The sequence below is a fragment of the Suillus fuscotomentosus genome (genome assembly GCF_016647785.1).
Source record: "Suillus fuscotomentosus strain FC203 chromosome Unknown F5891scaffold_45, whole genome shotgun sequence".
NCBI classification, from domain to species: domain Eukaryota; kingdom Fungi; phylum Basidiomycota; class Agaricomycetes; order Boletales; family Suillaceae; genus Suillus; species Suillus fuscotomentosus.
Genome location: NW_024539557.1, coordinates 223,688 through 240,099, shown reverse-complemented (window position 1 = coordinate 240,099; position 16,412 = coordinate 223,688). Strand labels below are relative to the sequence as shown.

Sequence of the window (16,412 nt, the reverse complement as noted above, 5' to 3'; positions counted from 1 at the left end):
TGGCAGCATCCGCCCTGATCACTACATCGCCCCACTGGCGCCTGCTCCCCCGCCCGCAAACGAACGTTTTTGAGGCTGCCATGGACTGTAATCAACACCATCTCGTCAATCTATCATAGCTAAAATGAGTCTTAGTAGTACTTACTTCACTTCTGTTACTTGCAATTGACGAAGGCACTTTTGATGGCTTATCGCTGTATTATCACGCTTGTTTGTCACGTGCTACCTTTTGATCAATTATTGCACTTGTTTGTCGCGCGTCTCCTTTCGTTTGCACGCGCTCAAGTAAATAATGGTAAATAAGTTGTAATTAAGTTTTAATTTTGCAAATAAGGGCGGCCAAGAAAAGTGTGAATTTACTGATGTAGTTGATCGCCCTCAAAGGAGGTAGCCCCATTTCGCTGGCCTTTGCGCACAAGGGTCGGGCCAGTCGACGTAGCTCTTCCCGGGCACGTTCCAAATTTTCTTCGTAGGCCTCGGCCATCCGAGATTCTAACACTGACACCTGCTCACCCTTGATAGGTAAAGCAGCCCCACTGCCAACCACAACGCGTGGTGGGTTTAAGCCCACCATCACCTGGTGCTGGAATAAGAACGGTGTTCCCAGCACCAGGTCATAGTTCTGAAGGTTGATGATGTCGAAGAATCTCTCCTCCTTGATCTTCTGATAGGCAAACTGCACCTTGGTGCCGAAGTTCACCTTGGACCTGGATCCCTGGACCGCCAGCTGTATGGTAAGTGGTTTCTCCAGTTCGATTTTCTTTACCCGCAGCTGATCTGCTAGAGACAAGGACATAAAATCCGCTAGGGACCCGGTATCCACCAGAGCTCGAGCCGGACGCCCATTTATATGCACCACAATGACCATGGGCTTGGGTATCAATCGCTTGAAGTCCCGAGTCGTTGCCGAGTTACGTTGGATCGCTGGGTAAGCGCCCGGGGCGACTTGCTGCCCGTTCAATTCTACTAGGTGGTACTTATCCCTAGTTTCAGCAAACCGGATATCCGGCATCGCGAATAGATGATGTGCTACATCTTCTAGTGCGCACGTCATCGGGCTCCGAGGTCCCATCTCTTCCAGCAACCTCAACGGGTCAAGTTCCCCGTCCAGTTCCTTCTCCAGCATGATGCCATGCAACTTACGGTAAGCCTTAATTAACTGTTTGGTGTACCAACGGGTAACGTTTAACTTAGGGTTGTTTAGGCATTTGTCATCCACCCATGTTCTAAACCGCAAGTCCCGGTCATGGATCTCCAGGGTCTTGTCCTCGCCGAACGCGGTTCTCACGCAGGTGAATCGTTGTTCGGAACGCTGGCCTGGAAAGTGGGGCTCATCGTTCAGGATATCGCAGATTCATCTGAGGGCTGGGTCACCCATTGGTATCCTGGCATGCATCAGCCGCGCCATGGACTTGTTCATTCCGAACCGTTTTGCTAGGTGGGTGCAGTACCAATCACTTAAACAGAACTTCTCATTTTGAAGTAGGCTTATCGGTACCAAAAGGTCCTCCTCCAGTCTGCGAGCACCGTCCATTAGAACATAGTGAGTATCAGACGTTTTGTATATGACAAAGCGCTGACCAGAGAACGAAGTCTCGTTTTCCAGGTCATCCCCAGGATAGGGCGCGTATAGAGCCATTAGTTGCTCCGCCCTCTCAGCAATGGGGTCCCCAAGCGGTACGTCCGTTATTTTCCACTCCTGGTCTGGATCACAGGCTGTCTCATAGCTAATGCTCATGCTCCCAACAGAGACTTCAGGTATGGTCTCTGTACTATCGGCTAGGTCGCGGAGGCGCTCAACATTATCGAACTCTACCGCCATTGAGTAGCTAGGGATGACGGGAGGTTGGTTCCTCCTATTGGAGGCAACAGCACTTCGTTTGGGGCACTGACGAGACATGTGCCCCATCTCCTTGCAAACAAAACATCGCCCCTCCGACATAAGTTTGTCATGCTCCTCTTTGCTGAGCTTATTTTCTCTAGGTGGTTCGTCCCGATGACCTTTGTGTCCCAAACGGTCAGTTCGCCCATTTCCCTTTGAGGGACGTTGGTGGTTGTTGTGCCTCTGGTTCCCGTTCCGATCCTTGGAAGGACCCGAATGGCTGTTCTGGTGTGTAGCACCCTCCGTCCCCTTAGAGTTCTTTTCTGATTTGTCCCTTCCGGGCCTCTTATTGTTTTTAGGTCCCTCCTCACGGGTTCGAGACCCAGACGCCGTATTGGCTAACTCTATGATCTCCGCCGTTTTCTGCACCTTCGACAATGAAAACACCTCTGGGTTCAGATGCATCTTGTACAGCTCGTTCTGTATACTCGGGTTCAGTCCGAACCAGAATTTTATGACCTTATCTCGCTCGGGTACGTTTCCTATCATCATCCAAAGTTCATTGAGTTCTGACAGGTAATCCCGGATGTGTTTGTCCCCTTGGTAGCACCTATAAAGCTTCTTTCGCTGCTTCGTGCTATAGTCCAATGGGAAACAGTAGTTGAACAATTCGGTAAAGAATTCATCTAACTTCCATTGACCTGGATTATCTGACACTTGTCTTAGGTAGAACTCATGTGCCTTGCCTTTGAGGAATCGCGACAGGGTGAAGACTCGACGTCCTCGGGCCACGTTCCCATCCTCCAGATACGCGGTCCCTTCGGTGATGAACCGATGGAACGCCCTGGAGTCCTCCGCACCGTCGTACTCGGTGGGGGGAATCGGTTTCAAAGTACTTTTCCTAGATGACTTCTTCCCTTTGCAATGCTTACGTTTCTTCGAACGTTTCTTGCGTTTTTTAGCTGTAGAGTCGGAGCTCTTGGACGAGTCACTGGACTCGCTCGACGAGGAACTTTTGGTTGCCTCACTGGACAACGAGCTTGAGCTCTCTGGCGATTCGGATTCAGAGGAGCCCGATGACGACGAGCTCGTCGAACTGTTGCCACTCGGTGAGTCCTCAGTGTCTCGTTTTTTCCGTTTTTTAATGCTCTTTTTTTTAGATTTAATGCGCATGAACGCGCGCCCTAGATAGCTCTTGGGAGCTATCTGGGCTGCTGCATCCATTGCAGGGGGAGTGGATCTCTCCCCATGCTTAGACGGCTTACTCCCCGTCTTCTCCATCATCTCTTTAACAGGATTGGTGCTTCGCAGCTCCTTCCCTGTTCCTTTTGTTTTCTCCTTTCTGGGAGGCTTGATTTTCACCTTCTTGGTGAGTACATCTTCCCTCTTTTCAAGCTTATGTTCTAACTGTTGAATTTGTTTCTCAAACAGCCTTGTCATTCGTTCTTCGGTGGCTTTTACGGCCTCCGCTATAGGGTCCCTGGCACGAGGATCATTCTCCTTATCAGAGTCCTCGACCAGGTCTTCCTGTCGGGCTACCTTAGCCCATTGGTGAGTTTTCGCCCATGTCGACAGGGCCTCTCTCTGAGCTTCTATATCTATCTCAGATTCCTCAAGGTCAGTGTTCCCCCAATTCCTGGGGTCAGCTCCCTTTCCCTTGTGACCGGATGGTCCTTCCTCCCGAGACAATGTCGTCTGGTCGCGGGAGTCAGCATTTAATTCGGCGTGTTTCCTTTCGAGGATACGTCGTCTCTCTTCTGTGGTAAGGATTTTTTCTGCCTCCCTTACTAAATCAACCTTAGGGGGTTGTTTCTCCGTAGCTGCTGGCTTCTTAGACCTTCGGTGACTGCGTTCGACCGTTTTCCAAGGTGCGTCCACCTCGGACTCAGACGATTCACTCGAGCTAACGAATGGGTTATCCAAGACCTTTGTAGCTGAATTAGGTGCTAACGAAGTTTTATAGCTGCTAGGTGTATCCTCGGTGCTTAGAGCACCAGCAGGCATGACCTCAGCACCAGGCTGAGGCGTGTCTGCTCTCGTCCGTACCACGTCGCTGTAGGAGCGGCCGGGTCTTAGGACGGATCCATCAACATGAGAGTCAATAGACTTCTCCACCGTCGAGGTATGATGATTAGTTGGTACTGTTGTTAATGAAGACTCACTACGGGTATCAGGGGCGTCTTCGACACTGGCAGTTGGCGCAGAGCGCTGAGAGCGTAATTGGTAACGAGGAGGCATGATATCTGATTGTCGAGCGGTACGTTCGGTGGGCCTAACCGATTGTTGCCGGGGTCGACGATGAGAAGGGGTTTTAAAAGGTTTTTTTTTAAAGCTTGTAGACTCTAGTATGTCAAAAAAAGATGTGACGTTGACGGTTTAGCGTATTAGGCTCGACGACAACGGCACAATAGAGAAGAGTGCATTCAAACTAAGTGACAGGATCAAAGTCTGAATTCTGAGGGTTCAAACGACACTAGTGTAACTCTACGACTATAGGCAGTATTTATGCTAACAATATGTCCGATGTCGGGTAGCTTCAGAAGAGTAAATGCTACTGTGGGCTATAGACTCGGCCGAAGCATCTACGAGCAACTGTATAAATGAATAAGCGTAGTTAGGAGACTGACAGAACCAAATGAAAGAGAAACAAAGTAAATTGGACGTGGGCCGTTTGGACAGCCCAACCGTTACAATACCATAGGTCCAGAAATGGCTAAAACTTGACCCTGGGGTCACATTCCAGCCAGGTATCTACCGTTGGAAATTTTTGATAACACGCAGTGGGTGCGTTCTTACCACCTAACGGTAAACATACAAGTCCAAGCGTCTCTGCTTTTCGAATCTGACTTGTCGGCTCCAACTTAAAACACCCTCAATCATCTTTCTGTCGGTGTCCCACTACTGACGCGTCCGTCTTCCCGCCCGCATTATCTACCTGTCCAGTGCATGCGCCAGTGCATCTATCTTTTGGCCCTCGCTTAATCATGGCTTCCCTGTATCACTGTTCCACTTGCGCATTCTGCCGTTCAACGAAGCTCGTGATGCCGATGTTGTCGTGCAAGAAGATAAAATTTTCGATGGTCGATGCCTGTCCAAATTTGTGCTTTGGAGTTCGTCTCTCGGGTTGGGCAGGAGTGGATTTTTATCACTGGTTGGCATTGCAGGCGGTTTAGAATCAGAATACACGACTTGCTCAATGGTAGGCGTCGTAAGAGCTTTGGAAGACATAATTCGTCACGATAAGTCTGTATGTTTCCTGGCTCTGACACTGTTAGTTGTGAAATAGAATAGGAATAGTTCACTAGTACCCACCGGTTGTTCTGCTGGTCCCTCGCCGATAACCAGTCAACAACAAAGTGGGTATTGCAAGTATCGCAGGCATGGATGCCACGAGACAGCACTAGTAATCGTGTCAACAGTTGACTTCTATTTTTATCAAGCTATATCACCGCTACTATGATGTCTAGTACGTTCGTCTTCAACCATGTGTTCAATTACTCAGCTTTCAGGACTTCATACTGGGCGTGCTTCCCTGGGCTGTGAGTATTTACTGTCATGCAATGTACTCACTAATGAGCATCAATGTCTATCTCAGAGACATAGATTACTCTCCATGGTACAACCAAGAGTAACTTCGAATCAATTGTTGCCTTCTCAATGTGTAAGCTTTCCAATAACTCAGGGATGTTCCGGCATGTGAGTAACAGTCGAACAATTTTAATTGAACACGAATTCATCATTCAAATTTAATGGCTCGTTGCTCTGCGAGTTCTGGGGTTTTGCTAGGTTCTGCTCTCGAAAAGAAGTCTTGCCAACTGCCAGGCACAACTAATTCGGCCAAACCGGTTGGTAGAACTCGGCTTGGCAATTCTGCCGTAACGCATGTGTGTCAATCACGGTTGAACGTTCAACGCCCAAGTCGACCGTGCCCACGTAGCGCTACATGAAAAACCCATGACACCATACATTCCCTGCCATGGCGATCCGCCTTGCATACTTATGTGAATGTTCACTTCAGAAGTACTCATTCTAGATACGGACGCTATTTCCCCCTTACAAAATTTTGGCTTATTCGACCGTGATGCGTCTTCTTGCCGTGTTTGCGACTCTGCTCGCAGTGGCCGCCGTCAGCGGTCGTTTGATGACCATGCAAGAGATGAACGAAGGCCGACTCGAGGCAGCAAAACGTTGGCAGACTGGTGGCTCTCAGAACGGAAAGAGCGGTGGTGTTCAGAATTTCACATTCACCAACCCCAAGGCCTCAGGTGATTGTAATGCTACAAGTAAATATCTCATACGTATGATCCATCTTCGTCCAGAATTTTACGTCGATGGCAAATCTCTTCCTCTTGTTGACTTCGACGTTGGTCCTAGCTGGGCAGGTCTTCTGCCCATCAGCAATAGTCCTAATGAGACGCGTCAGGTGTGTACCTGAGTAGTCTATGCACGTTCTTCAAGCGTTGACATCAAGTACATCAGCTCTTTTTTTGGTTTTTCCCTCCCGGCCCCCAAGGGAGTCTTGATGATTTGATCTTTTGGTGCGTCATCAGGAGCGGTGTGCTCTAAGCTCTTCGCTGCTGACCTGACATGTTCCACTTCAAGGACGAATGGTGGACCTGGATGCTCCTCCCTCGCAGGTTTACTGGAAGAGAATGGGGCAAGCCTCTTTGTTGATGACAAGACATCTATAACTGAGATGTTTGAAGCCCTTTACTTGGTCCTGGGGTCAGGCAAAACCGACGGTGAACCAACACAGTTGGACCAACCTGTCCTCCGTCCTTTGGGTGGAGCAACCTGTCGGCACAGGGTTTTCCCAAGGCATCCCGGACGCACAGAATGAGGACGATGTTGCTGTTCAAGTCGTCGGCTTCATGCAGCAGTTCCTTGAGGTCTTTTCGGAACTCAAAGGTAAAAAGCTGTATTTATCGGGTGAAAGTGTGAGTTCTCAGAGACTCCAGTAAAACATCGTACTGACTGTATTCAGTATGCTGGAAGATACGTTCCTTGTGAGTCAGCAGTCATCTTCTTTGAACGTAACTCCAAGACAAATGAAGATATCGCAAACTATATCTACGAGAACCCGACTCTGTTAGACCTCTCGTTGCAAGGGATATGGATCAATGATCGTAAATAACACTTTGACTTGCTCTGTCTCTTCTCAAGGGCTCATACGTGAAACTCAGCCTTATTCTCATGGTTTGTGGTGCAACAGGAAATCCCTGCATGGGACTTTGTGAAAAAGCACGCTAGTCTTTTCTCTTTTGAGTCTGTTCATTTCACTCGGACCTAGTTTGCAGGTTACTTACTGATTGATATCTAGTCAAACGTACATGGAGCAGCTCGACGCGATGGCCGCAATGTGCAATTACACTGGCTACATGGATAAGTACGTTACATACCCTCCAAAAGGACTTCTTCCCCTGCCAGGAGACTCTATCAATTTTGTTCAAGGCTGCGATATCTGGACCGACATTTACTTTAATGCGCTGATGATCAACCCCTCTTTCAATATCTATCGCATCTGGGACACTGTGAGTCGAACAAGACATCGATGAATACCATATTAACTTCTTTTTCTTTCAAGTATCCGCTTCCATGGGATGTCCTAGGTTTGCTGTAGGCCATTCAATGATCGATTCAATGAAGCCCAGCTGACGCAGATCCAGAGACACGCAGTCTCCGATCTACTTTAACTTAACAGACGTAAAAGAAGCTATCCACGCTCCCGTGAACACTGATTGGTTCATATGCAAACCTGATGTCTTCGAAACTGGAGATGGCAGCTTGCCCCCTGCCTTCACTGTGTTACCGAATGTCATCGAGAAGAGCCAGCGGACCGTCATCGTGCACGGCCTCGCAGACTTCATGCTCATTGCTGCTGGGTATGACTTCGGTTTCGACCCTGATCTTCGTATATTCTGACGCAATGTCTCGATGATTTAGAGACAGAATTGTTATTCAAAAGTAAGTGCGTTCTTGACCATGACTGTATCACTTTAATCGATGGTAATCATTGTAGCATGACCTGTGCGTGCCTAGTGGTATTTGATGTACACGAACACTCACTCATTATATTCCAAGGGAATGGTTTGCAAGGATTCCAGACGCCTATCGCCAATGACAGCTTTATGATCGATGGCGTGGGTGCCTATGGGTCGATGCACTCAGAACGAGGACTCACTTATTATGAAGTAGCCTTGAGTGGACACATGTGAGTCTACTGCAATTCGGAGAGTCTCGTTGTCAATGTTAATGTCTGCTGTACTAGGGTGCCACAGTTTGCGCCAGTAGTAAGTCGACAGTGCTGTCATGCAGACACCGTCTGACGCAGATACTGATAATTTCAGGCCTCCTTCCAGATCATGCAGTACCTGATGGGGTTTAGAGACACTCCTTAGATAGATACTTACTTCCCATATTACATAGTATTGCAGGTAGTGTTGGAATTCAGTTTTAACTCGCTTCGCTTCGAAAATGAGGCTGAGGCAGTTCGTAACAAACATTTTCGTAATGAGGCGATGCAGCAACCCAATTTGTCTAATTGCGCGCCAAGATGAAGTAGATAGTTTCTTATTTTCAGCGCTATACTTGCATGAGGCGCCAGCCTCTGGTGTCAATAGTCATTTCTCATCTACTGACTATTACCTGTAAGTTCGAACCTATCGCACACCTGTGCACGACATCTGAGTTTCGGAGGATTCCCGCCTGCAAGCCTAAGACTAATTGCCTGGCCATCATTGCATCAGTTGACCTGTCATTTTACTAAGATGACAACATGACATATCGAACATTCCAGCGCAAATCCGGTCAGCAAGCTCTTTGTTTGCCTCACACAACTACAGCTTCGACTGTCGTGCATCAATGTTGATATCCAGCGTTCGACATCCTTTTCCTCAATCATATTTTCTTCAAGTTCACCATCACCTTTGCCAACTTTCATCAAATACGAACGAAGGACATCAACCAACTGCCGCAGAGCTTGATCGACAAGAGACAAAAGCAATCGAGGAAGATTGCAAGGATGCTAGAAGGGAGTTAGAGCGTTATGAACGTGAGCCGCTGACACTCAATGGCGGCGAGCGTGTCACTGATCTTGTGCGTTATTGGGAGGTAAGCACACTGCCTCTTTTTCGAAGCGAAGCGAAGTCAGTCTGAACTGTGTTCATTTCACCAGAAACGCTACCCAGACATGTCCCCCAGACTATGTCGCGGAGTCTGCGCAGACTTAACATAGACCGGCCATTTCCTACATGCCCTCACTAATTCAGCCAAACCGGTTGGTAGAACTCGGCTCGGAAATTCTGCCGCTTGAACGCACCCATTCCCTGCTATGGCAACCCGCTGTGGTTTATCTGAATGCTCGTTGCAGGAATACTCATTTTAAATACGACTCGCTGTTCCCCCCTCACAAGATTTTGGCTTATTCGACCGTGATGCGTCTTCTTGCCGTGTTTGCGACTCTGCTCGCCGTGGCCGCCGTCAGCGGTCGTTTGATGACCATGCAAGAGATGAACGAAGGCCGACTCGAGGCAGCAAAACGTTGGCAGACTGGTGGCTCTCAGAACGGAAAGAGCGGTGGTGTTCAGAATTTCACATTCACCAACCCCAAGGCCTCAGGTGATTGTAATGCTACAAGTAAATATCTCATACGTATGATCCATCTTCGTCCAGAATTTTACGTCGATGGCAAATCCCTTCCTCTTGTTGACTTCGACGTTGGTCCTAGCTGGGCGGGTCTTCTGCCCATCAGCAATAGTCCTAATGAGACGCGTCAGGTGTGTACCTGAGTAGTCCATACACGTTCTTCAAGCGTTGACATCAAGGGTATCAGCTCTTTTTTTGGTTTTTCCCTCCCGGCCCCCAAGGGAGTCTTGATGATTTGATCTTTTGGTGCGTCATCAGGAGCGGTGTTTTCTAAGCTCTTCGCTGCTGACCTGATATATTCCACTTCAAGGACGAATGGTGGACCTGGATGCTCCTCCCTCGCAGGTTTGCTGCAAGAGAATGGGGTAAACCTTTTTGTTGACGACAAGACCGATCTAAAACTGAGATATTTGAAGCCTTTCAGTTGGTCCTGGGGTCAGGCAAAACCGACGGTGAACCAACACAGCTGGACCAACCTGTCCTCCGTCCTTTGGGTGGAGCAACCTGTCGGTACAGGATTTTCTCAAGGCATCCCAGACGCACAGAATGAGGACGATGTTGCTGCTCAAGTCGTCGGGTTCATGCAGCAGTTCCTTGAAGTCTTTTCGGAACTCAAAGGTAAAAAGCTGTATTTGTCGGGTGAAAGTGTAAGTTCTCAGAGACTCCAGTAAAACATCGTACTGACTGTATTCAGTATGCTGGAAGATACGTTCCTTGTGAGTCAGCAGTCATCTTCTTTGAACGTAACTCCAAGACAAATGAAGATATCGCAAACTATATCTACGAGAACCCGACTCTGTTAGACCTCTCGTTGCAAGGGATATGGATCAATGATCGTAAATAACACTTTGGCTTGCTCTGTCTCTTCTCAAGGGCTCATACGTGAAACTCAGCCTTATTCTCATGGTTTGTGGTGCAACAACAAATCCCTGCAATGGACTTCGTGAAAAAACACGCTAGTCTCTTCTCTTTCAAGTTTGTCCATTTCACTCGGACCTAGTTCACAGGTCACTCACTGATTGATATCTAGTCAAACGTACATGCACCACCTCGACAAGATGGCTGCGACGTGCAATTACACTGGCTACATGGATAAGTACGTCACATACCCTCCGAAAGGACTTCTTCCCCTGCCAGGAGACTCTATCGATTTTGCTCAAGGCTGCGATATCTGGACCGACGTTTACGATAATGCGCTGATGATCAACCCCTCTTTCAATATCTATCGCATCTGGGACACTGTGAGTCCAAGAAGACATCACTGAATACCATATTAACTTCTTTTTCTTTCAAGTATCCGCTTCCATGGGATGTCCTAGGTTTTATGTAAGCCATTCAATGATCGATTCAATGAAGCCCAGCTGACGCAGATCCAGAGACACGCAGTCTCCGATCTACTTTAACTTGACAGACGTAAAAGAAGCTATTCACGCGCCCGTGGATACCGAGTGGATTGAATGCACCTCGACCAATGTCTTCCCCAACGATGATAGCAGCTTACCCCCTGCACTCACTGTATTATCGAGTGTTATTCAGAAGAGCCAACGGACCGTCATCGTACACGGACTCGCGGACTTCATCATGATGGCTGATGGGTATGACTTCGGTTTCGACCCTAATCTTCGCATATTCTGACGCAATGGTTTGATGACTTAGAACCAGAATTGCCATTCAAAAGTAAGTGCGTTCTTGATCGTGACTGTATCACTTTAATCGATCGGAATCATTTGTAGCATGACCTGTGCGTGACTAGTGATGTTTGATGTACGCTATGATCCATTTATTATATTTCAAGGGAATGGTTTGCAAGGATTCCAGATGCCTATCGCTGACGACAGCTTCATTGTCGATGGTGTGGGTGCCTACGGGTCGATGCACTCAGAGCGGGGACTCACTTATTATGAAGTATCCTTGGGTGGACACATGTCAGTGCACTGCAATCCGCAGGGTTTCGTTGCTGATGTTTTCTGTGCTAGGCTTCCAGAGTTTGCGCCAGTGGTAAGTCGACAGCGCTGTCATGCAGACGCCGTCTGATGCAAAAACGGATAATTTCAGGCCTCCTTCCAGATTATGCAGTACTTGATGGGGTTTAGAGACACTCCTTAGATAGATACTTACCTCCCATATTACATAGTATCGCAGACAAAGTTGAGTTGGACGAGTGCCACCGTCTTGCCAGCCCTGAATCACAGTCAACCCGTGGGATTAAGTGTCCGAGTCATGTTTGCCCCTGACGGTCACCAAAGCTCACGCACTTCGTTCTTGTACCACCTTAGTGTCTGACACATCCCAATAGCACAGTTTTATTATCGTTTTTGTCTGGATAATGCCTGCCACAAGGACAACATCACGCTCAACGAAGCGCGCTGGCACCGACTCGGATAAACACAAGACAATAACCTCAAGTGCTACCATAGTCGCAGAGGAAATGCAGGACCTGGCAGACTGTAAGCGCAGATGACATCCGACTCCACAGCCCATGTCAAATGACTCTCATGGAACTGTCTTCATAGGCAACATTCATTATCCGTCAAGCGAAAATGAACGCAAAACTTACAAGACGCGCGACGGCAAGGCAAGCAGCATGCATTGAGACTGCCCAAGACTATTCCTTAGTCATGATGGTTCTCCCAGCGCGTCACTCCACATCAATGGGCAGTATACGATTTTACCAGAACGATTCCTTGCGGTCGTGTTACGACGTACAAGGACATCTGCGTCGCTCTTGGGCAAGGTTCGCCGCGATCAGGTGCGCATCCAAAACGCAAACCCTTTCTCTCCTCTCACAATCTCGTTTCCTAGTTGGCTCTGCGCTTCGAAACAATCCATTTGCACCATTTGTGCCTTGCCACCGCATCATCGCGTCAAATATGTACATTGGTGGATTCTTCGGCGAGTGGGGTACTGGCGCAAACGCAAGGGGTGGACAGAAGAACACTGGGTTACAGTGCAATAGAAAGATGGAGATGCTTGCAAAAGAGGGGGTTACGTTTTCCGTGGAAGGGTATCTTACAGATGATTCTCAGCTTTGGATTGGGAGAGGTTGAAATGGCCTTGGCAGTTGTGTACTATGATGCCACCGGAGTAAGCTACTGTTGGGTATCGCCGGTTCACCATCGATGTCCGCCAAAACAATATAAATGAATAATTGGCTGTAGAGGTTCGACGAGCCTGTGTTTCTGATATGTATTACTTGTATCATCTTTCTGGTCTGCGTGTTGGATGCAATCTAGGACGAAAGACTCAACTCATCATTTCGCAGTACCTCAACTGAATATATGCTCAATAACACAACAAGTATTCATATCAAAGTTCAACTTAGGATGTCCGCAATTATACAATGCTGAAGGCGAGCCGTTACGTTGCTTATGAGTTCATGAGGCTAAACATTATTTAGTAGCCTCGGCCAGCCTGGAGAGCAACCAGATGAGCAGTGCATGACAGAATGATGTTCAAGAGAAAACTCACTCCGCGTGAGGGTCTCCCGCTGTTTCCTTGCGTACTTCCCTGTGCATGCCCCGCGATACTGTTTCCACGCCCTCGTCCTCGCCCTCGACCATTGAGCCCGCGCCCTCGACCATTGCCTGTCAACATCGATGTCGACTGGTTCGAGGAGCAATGGTTCAAAGACTGTGTCTGCATGGAAGGACCTTGTCAATACGCAACGATTAGCAACGAAAAAGCAGCTATAAACAAACAAAATACGCACGGGGCGGTACAGGCGGAGGCGAGCGTTGGGTTCCCCATTCAGGCGGGGAATAAGGCCGTGAAGAGTAGGAACCACCAGGATGAAGTTGTGTTGGCGGAATTTGGCGTTGGCAATAATCTTGCACGAGTGAATTTGGTGCGGGGTGGGGATGTGCTGGCCTGTTCGTTGCTATGGAAGATGCACCAGAATTTGAAGTTGTGCGCGAATGTTCGACACGGGGAAGAGGGGCGGGATCGTGCGGGTGCACGTTGGAATCAGGCCCATGGTATCCAGGTCCACCTATACCGAAAGGCTCCCTCTGAGGTGTGAGTGAGGAGAGGGAATCGAGGGGTGAAACACGGGGATAACTCGGAATATTGTGTTGTTGAACAGGGTGTTGCGGCCATGATGAGACGGGTGTCGCTGAAGCCGGGAGCGGAGAGATAGGTGCGGCGCTTGGGGTCACCTCCACGGAAGGCATTTGGATGACTGAACGACTTAGAGAGGAAAACCCTGACGCATGCTGCGGAAGGTGTGACAATGTCTGTCGAGTGAGATCGCCAGCCAGATAGGCCACAGCAGCAGATGTTGGAACAGGGGAAGAACCCTGAGACGATGGCCTGGCAATGGTATACGAAGAGCTTGGTTGCTGATAGGACTGTGGGGTACGCTTATCCAAACCGGGCGGACATTCAGGCCTGGTTGACATCGGAGGAGATGGCGGTGGCACAGATGAGTGTGATGAACGACCGAGGACAGGATTGGTAGCCTCAGGAGGGACTAGTCCGGTATTCTGTACACTGCTTGTTTGAGGACTCTGCATCTCATCTTCCAGCATATACGGCGGAGGTGCCTCGTCTACCACCGCACCGTCCTCTTGTGCAGCCCAATCATGGTATGCTCTTTGAGCCTCGTTCAATTGCTCCGTTTCTTCCTTTGCAGGTGTCGTTTCCTCATATCTGGGACGAGTGGCCCAATAATCCTGTAACTCCTTGACGGGAAATGACTCATGTAACATATGGTCACCGCGTAGGGATTCAGCAGCGAAACCAGCTATGCGCATATACCAGTCTGACGGAAGCGAGTGGCCATCGGCGTCGAGCGCTAAAAAATTGAATTGTGAATGAACCGGGAGTTGCTTTGAAGAAGAGACTACGGGCATGAATGCCGTGCCTTCATCATATTCGTCCCACATGGCACCGTAGATTATGCGCACCCCTGCGTGTCGGGCGGCGTAGATTTGTTTCCAAAGAAAGTGGCCCCCGTTGCGCTTTATTCCATTGAGCCCCCATTGCCCGCGAGAGAGATTGTAGCCCTGTCAAACAGAAATAATAAATATAACGATAATAGAACGTGTCACTGGACCTACGCTGCCTCCAGGGAGTACTACGGGTATATAATCTACTCTTTTGCCCCCTTCGTCTCCTCTTCGCTTTAGGAAATCAAAGTCCTGCTTGACTTTCTCATTCCCCCAGCGTTCCGCTTCCTCTTCGTTCCCGTAACGCCCTACAGTCCAGGGACTTAGCGCGTCAAATTCTTCTGTCCAAACCCGCAAGAATTCGGGGTCTGGATCACTATCAGATGTTGATGTGCGCCAATGTCCAGGTACGCCGGCCATAAGATAAACACCACCTGGTGTGGATGAACGAAAGAAATTGACAATAGATCTGACAACCTGTGGAGAGTGATTTCTGTGATTGAATCCAAAACCTGGGTTGCGGATGAGCCAAACGACCATAATCATACTTTATGCGAGCATACCCCACAGAGCGATGACCGGCTTGCCTTTCTCCCGAAGGTAATTCGGGCTGTCAAGGACATACTTGTCACGTATCAGATGCGTCCAATCTTGCTCGAGAACCCGTTGGATCTTGTCTGGATGAACACCCGAGACATCATACCTAAAAATGCGCAGTCAATACCGACCAGACTGAGTTGATGAGTATGCGCACATTATGGCAAAGACCCTTCCCTCTGCTTCAGCAGCCTCTCTGACACGATCGCCCACCTCATCTCTGATCTTCCTGATTGCTGCGGAGCCTGCCTCCAGGTCACATTGACCTGCGAACCGTTGCAAAAACGCGCCATCGACGCCATGTAACGCCATCCAGTGAAAGTGGCGCCTCACCGTCTTTGAGTTTCGCGAAGAGAAGAGAAATACGGGGTCTCCATCTGCATTTTGGAGATCCGGAGCGGGAAACAGCTCGGATGGGGAGTATTCGGATACATCTGGCCATAGATCTGTATTGGGGCGTCCACCATCTGAGATCGGTTTATCGAACCAGTGCATCCATCCATGGTGGTTAGGATCCATGGGTTCGCCGTCTCCGTTGCATGTGAACCTGCAAAAGTAGTGTTCAACGCGACACTCTATCATCCATCCGCAAGTTTAGCTACAGAGGCACTTATTGGCCCTTGTACTTGCATCTCGGTCATGATTGACTGTTGAACGCACCATCCTTGATATCCGACTAGAAATTTATCTTGTATTGTCTTTGGATTTGCTCTGTGGTGAGGGTAATAAGTAACATCGCTATTGTTCGAGTCAATCGGCGGGAGTAGTAAGGTTGAGCCTACCTCTTGAGGATTCGTCCTTCTAGCTCTTGCCCTGACATGGTAAGGAAAAAAAGATCACTGAGTGGTACTAAGAACTGCGGAGGGGGTAATGTTAATGCTACTGCTTTATATATATGTAAATTGCTACAAGGAGACTATTCGGAAGATGGTTATCGATTTATCCTTTCCTGTACATCCTGTTCAGTCTGTTGTTCGGTATTCAAATGCGGTGGCACAGCACAAAAACACGCACCGCAGAGAAAGGCACCCACGGCCCTTCCAGTCCACCTCCAGTCAAATGTCGGAGCTCATTTCAAGTACCACACGCTTGCTAGAATTTAAAGGTCATGAAACAAAAGTACCAGCAGTCGCAGTTTTCCCCGATGGTCGACGAATGGTTACGGGCTCGTACGACAAGACCCTTCGGTTGTGGGACTTGAACACAGGTGTTATGTTGAAGAAGATGGAGGGGCATCGCAAGGCGGTGTTGACAACAGCGTTATCACGAGATGGACAATTCATCGCAAGCAGTGATGACGAAGGAGTGCTCATCGCTTGGAACGGAGAAACTGGTGAATCCCTTACCCAACCCATGAAAGCCCACTTCCGTCCACTCAGCTCTTTGGACTTTTCTCCCGATGGATCAATACTGGCAAGTGGTTCATGGGACTTTACGACGAAGTTCTGGAGCACAAAAACCTG

At 48.7% G+C, this 16,412-nt stretch overlaps 5 protein-coding genes across 5 annotated transcripts; 3 read left to right on the top strand and 2 right to left on the bottom strand.

Moving 5' to 3' along the window:
• Positions 1 to 310: 310 nt before the first annotated feature.
• Positions 311 to 4,060, bottom strand: F5891DRAFT_1191776 (uncharacterized protein; the record flags this gene model as incomplete). Its single annotated transcript, XM_041367505.1, has 2 exons — positions 311 to 1,317; positions 1,375 to 4,060. 2 exons carry the CDS (start codon positions 4,058 to 4,060, stop codon positions 311 to 313), a joined length of 3,693 nt encoding a protein of 1,230 aa, XP_041223154.1.
• Positions 4,061 to 5,903: 1,843 nt separating this feature from the next.
• On the top strand, positions 5,904 to 8,220 carry F5891DRAFT_1191775 (Alpha/Beta hydrolase protein; the record flags this gene model as incomplete). The annotated part of the gene is made up of 15 exons (XM_041367504.1): positions 5,904 to 6,087; positions 6,142 to 6,245; positions 6,302 to 6,360; positions 6,425 to 6,547; positions 6,579 to 6,759; positions 6,807 to 6,948; positions 7,006 to 7,087; positions 7,143 to 7,353; positions 7,407 to 7,438; positions 7,489 to 7,704; positions 7,766 to 7,786; positions 7,842 to 7,849; positions 7,904 to 8,033; positions 8,091 to 8,112; positions 8,170 to 8,220. 15 exons carry the CDS (start codon positions 5,904 to 5,906, stop codon positions 8,218 to 8,220), a joined length of 1,566 nt encoding a protein of 521 aa, XP_041223153.1.
• A 665-nt stretch (positions 8,221 to 8,885) lies between these two features.
• Positions 8,886 to 11,685, top strand: F5891DRAFT_522985 (Alpha/Beta hydrolase protein). The gene is made up of 16 exons (XM_041372131.1): positions 8,886 to 8,932; positions 8,997 to 9,597; positions 9,654 to 9,712; positions 9,777 to 9,831; positions 9,883 to 10,113; positions 10,161 to 10,182; positions 10,231 to 10,302; positions 10,360 to 10,441; positions 10,497 to 10,707; positions 10,761 to 10,792; positions 10,843 to 11,061; positions 11,123 to 11,143; positions 11,200 to 11,207; positions 11,262 to 11,391; positions 11,443 to 11,464; positions 11,522 to 11,685. The coding sequence occupies exons 2-16, from the start codon at positions 9,073 to 9,075 to the stop codon at positions 11,570 to 11,572; spliced, it is 1,740 nt and encodes a 579-aa protein (XP_041223152.1). The 5' UTR covers positions 8,886 to 8,932; positions 8,997 to 9,072; the 3' UTR covers positions 11,573 to 11,685.
• A 9-nt stretch (positions 11,686 to 11,694) lies between these two features.
• On the top strand, positions 11,695 to 12,720 carry F5891DRAFT_1048083 (6-O-methylguanine DNA methyltransferase). The gene is made up of 4 exons (XM_041362364.1): positions 11,695 to 11,913; positions 11,980 to 12,041; positions 12,101 to 12,215; positions 12,269 to 12,720. The coding sequence occupies exons 1-4, from the start codon at positions 11,793 to 11,795 to the stop codon at positions 12,511 to 12,513; spliced, it is 543 nt and encodes a 180-aa protein (XP_041223151.1). The 5' UTR covers positions 11,695 to 11,792; the 3' UTR covers positions 12,514 to 12,720.
• On the bottom strand, positions 12,697 to 15,908 carry F5891DRAFT_1048072 (uncharacterized protein). Its single transcript, XM_041362363.1, has 6 exons — positions 15,732 to 15,908; positions 15,610 to 15,660; positions 15,107 to 15,496; positions 14,916 to 15,055; positions 14,524 to 14,864; positions 12,697 to 14,469 (listed from the first exon to the last, which is right to left on the bottom strand). Exons 1-6 carry the CDS (start codon positions 15,767 to 15,769, stop codon positions 13,153 to 13,155), a joined length of 2,277 nt encoding a protein of 758 aa, XP_041223150.1. The 5' UTR covers positions 15,770 to 15,908; the 3' UTR covers positions 12,697 to 13,152.
• Between the last annotated feature and the right edge of the window lie 504 nt (positions 15,909 to 16,412).

Coding starts and splice junctions, on each gene's coding strand:
- F5891DRAFT_1048072 (XM_041362363.1), bottom strand. CDS start 15,769: ATGTCAGGGCAAGAGCTAGAAGGACGAATCCTCAAGAG. Junction 15,497..15,609: donor CTAGTCGGATATCAAGGATG/GTGCGTTCAACA, acceptor CTACTTTTGCAG/GTTCACATGCAACGGAGACG. Junction 14,470..14,523: donor TAGTACTCCCTGGAGGCAGC/GTAGGTCCAGTG, acceptor TCTGTTTGACAG/GGCTACAATCTCTCTCGCGG.
- F5891DRAFT_522985 (XM_041372131.1), top strand. CDS start 9,073: ATGCCCTCACTAATTCAGCCAAACCGGTTGGTAGAACTCGGCTCGGAA. Junction 10,114..10,160: donor TGTATTTGTCGGGTGAAAGT/GTAAGTTCTCAG, acceptor GACTGTATTCAG/TATGCTGGAAGATACGTTCC. Junction 10,442..10,496: donor GCTAGTCTCTTCTCTTTCAA/GTTTGTCCATTT, acceptor ATTGATATCTAG/TCAAACGTACATGCACCACC.
- F5891DRAFT_1048083 (XM_041362364.1), top strand. CDS start 11,793: ATGCCTGCCACAAGGACAACATCACGCTCAACGAAGCGCGCTGGCACC. Junction 12,042..12,100: donor ACAAGACGCGCGACGGCAAG/GCAAGCAGCATG, acceptor TGGTTCTCCCAG/CGCGTCACTCCACATCAATG. Junction 12,216..12,268: donor GCAAGGTTCGCCGCGATCAG/GTGCGCATCCAA, acceptor CTCGTTTCCTAG/TTGGCTCTGCGCTTCGAAAC.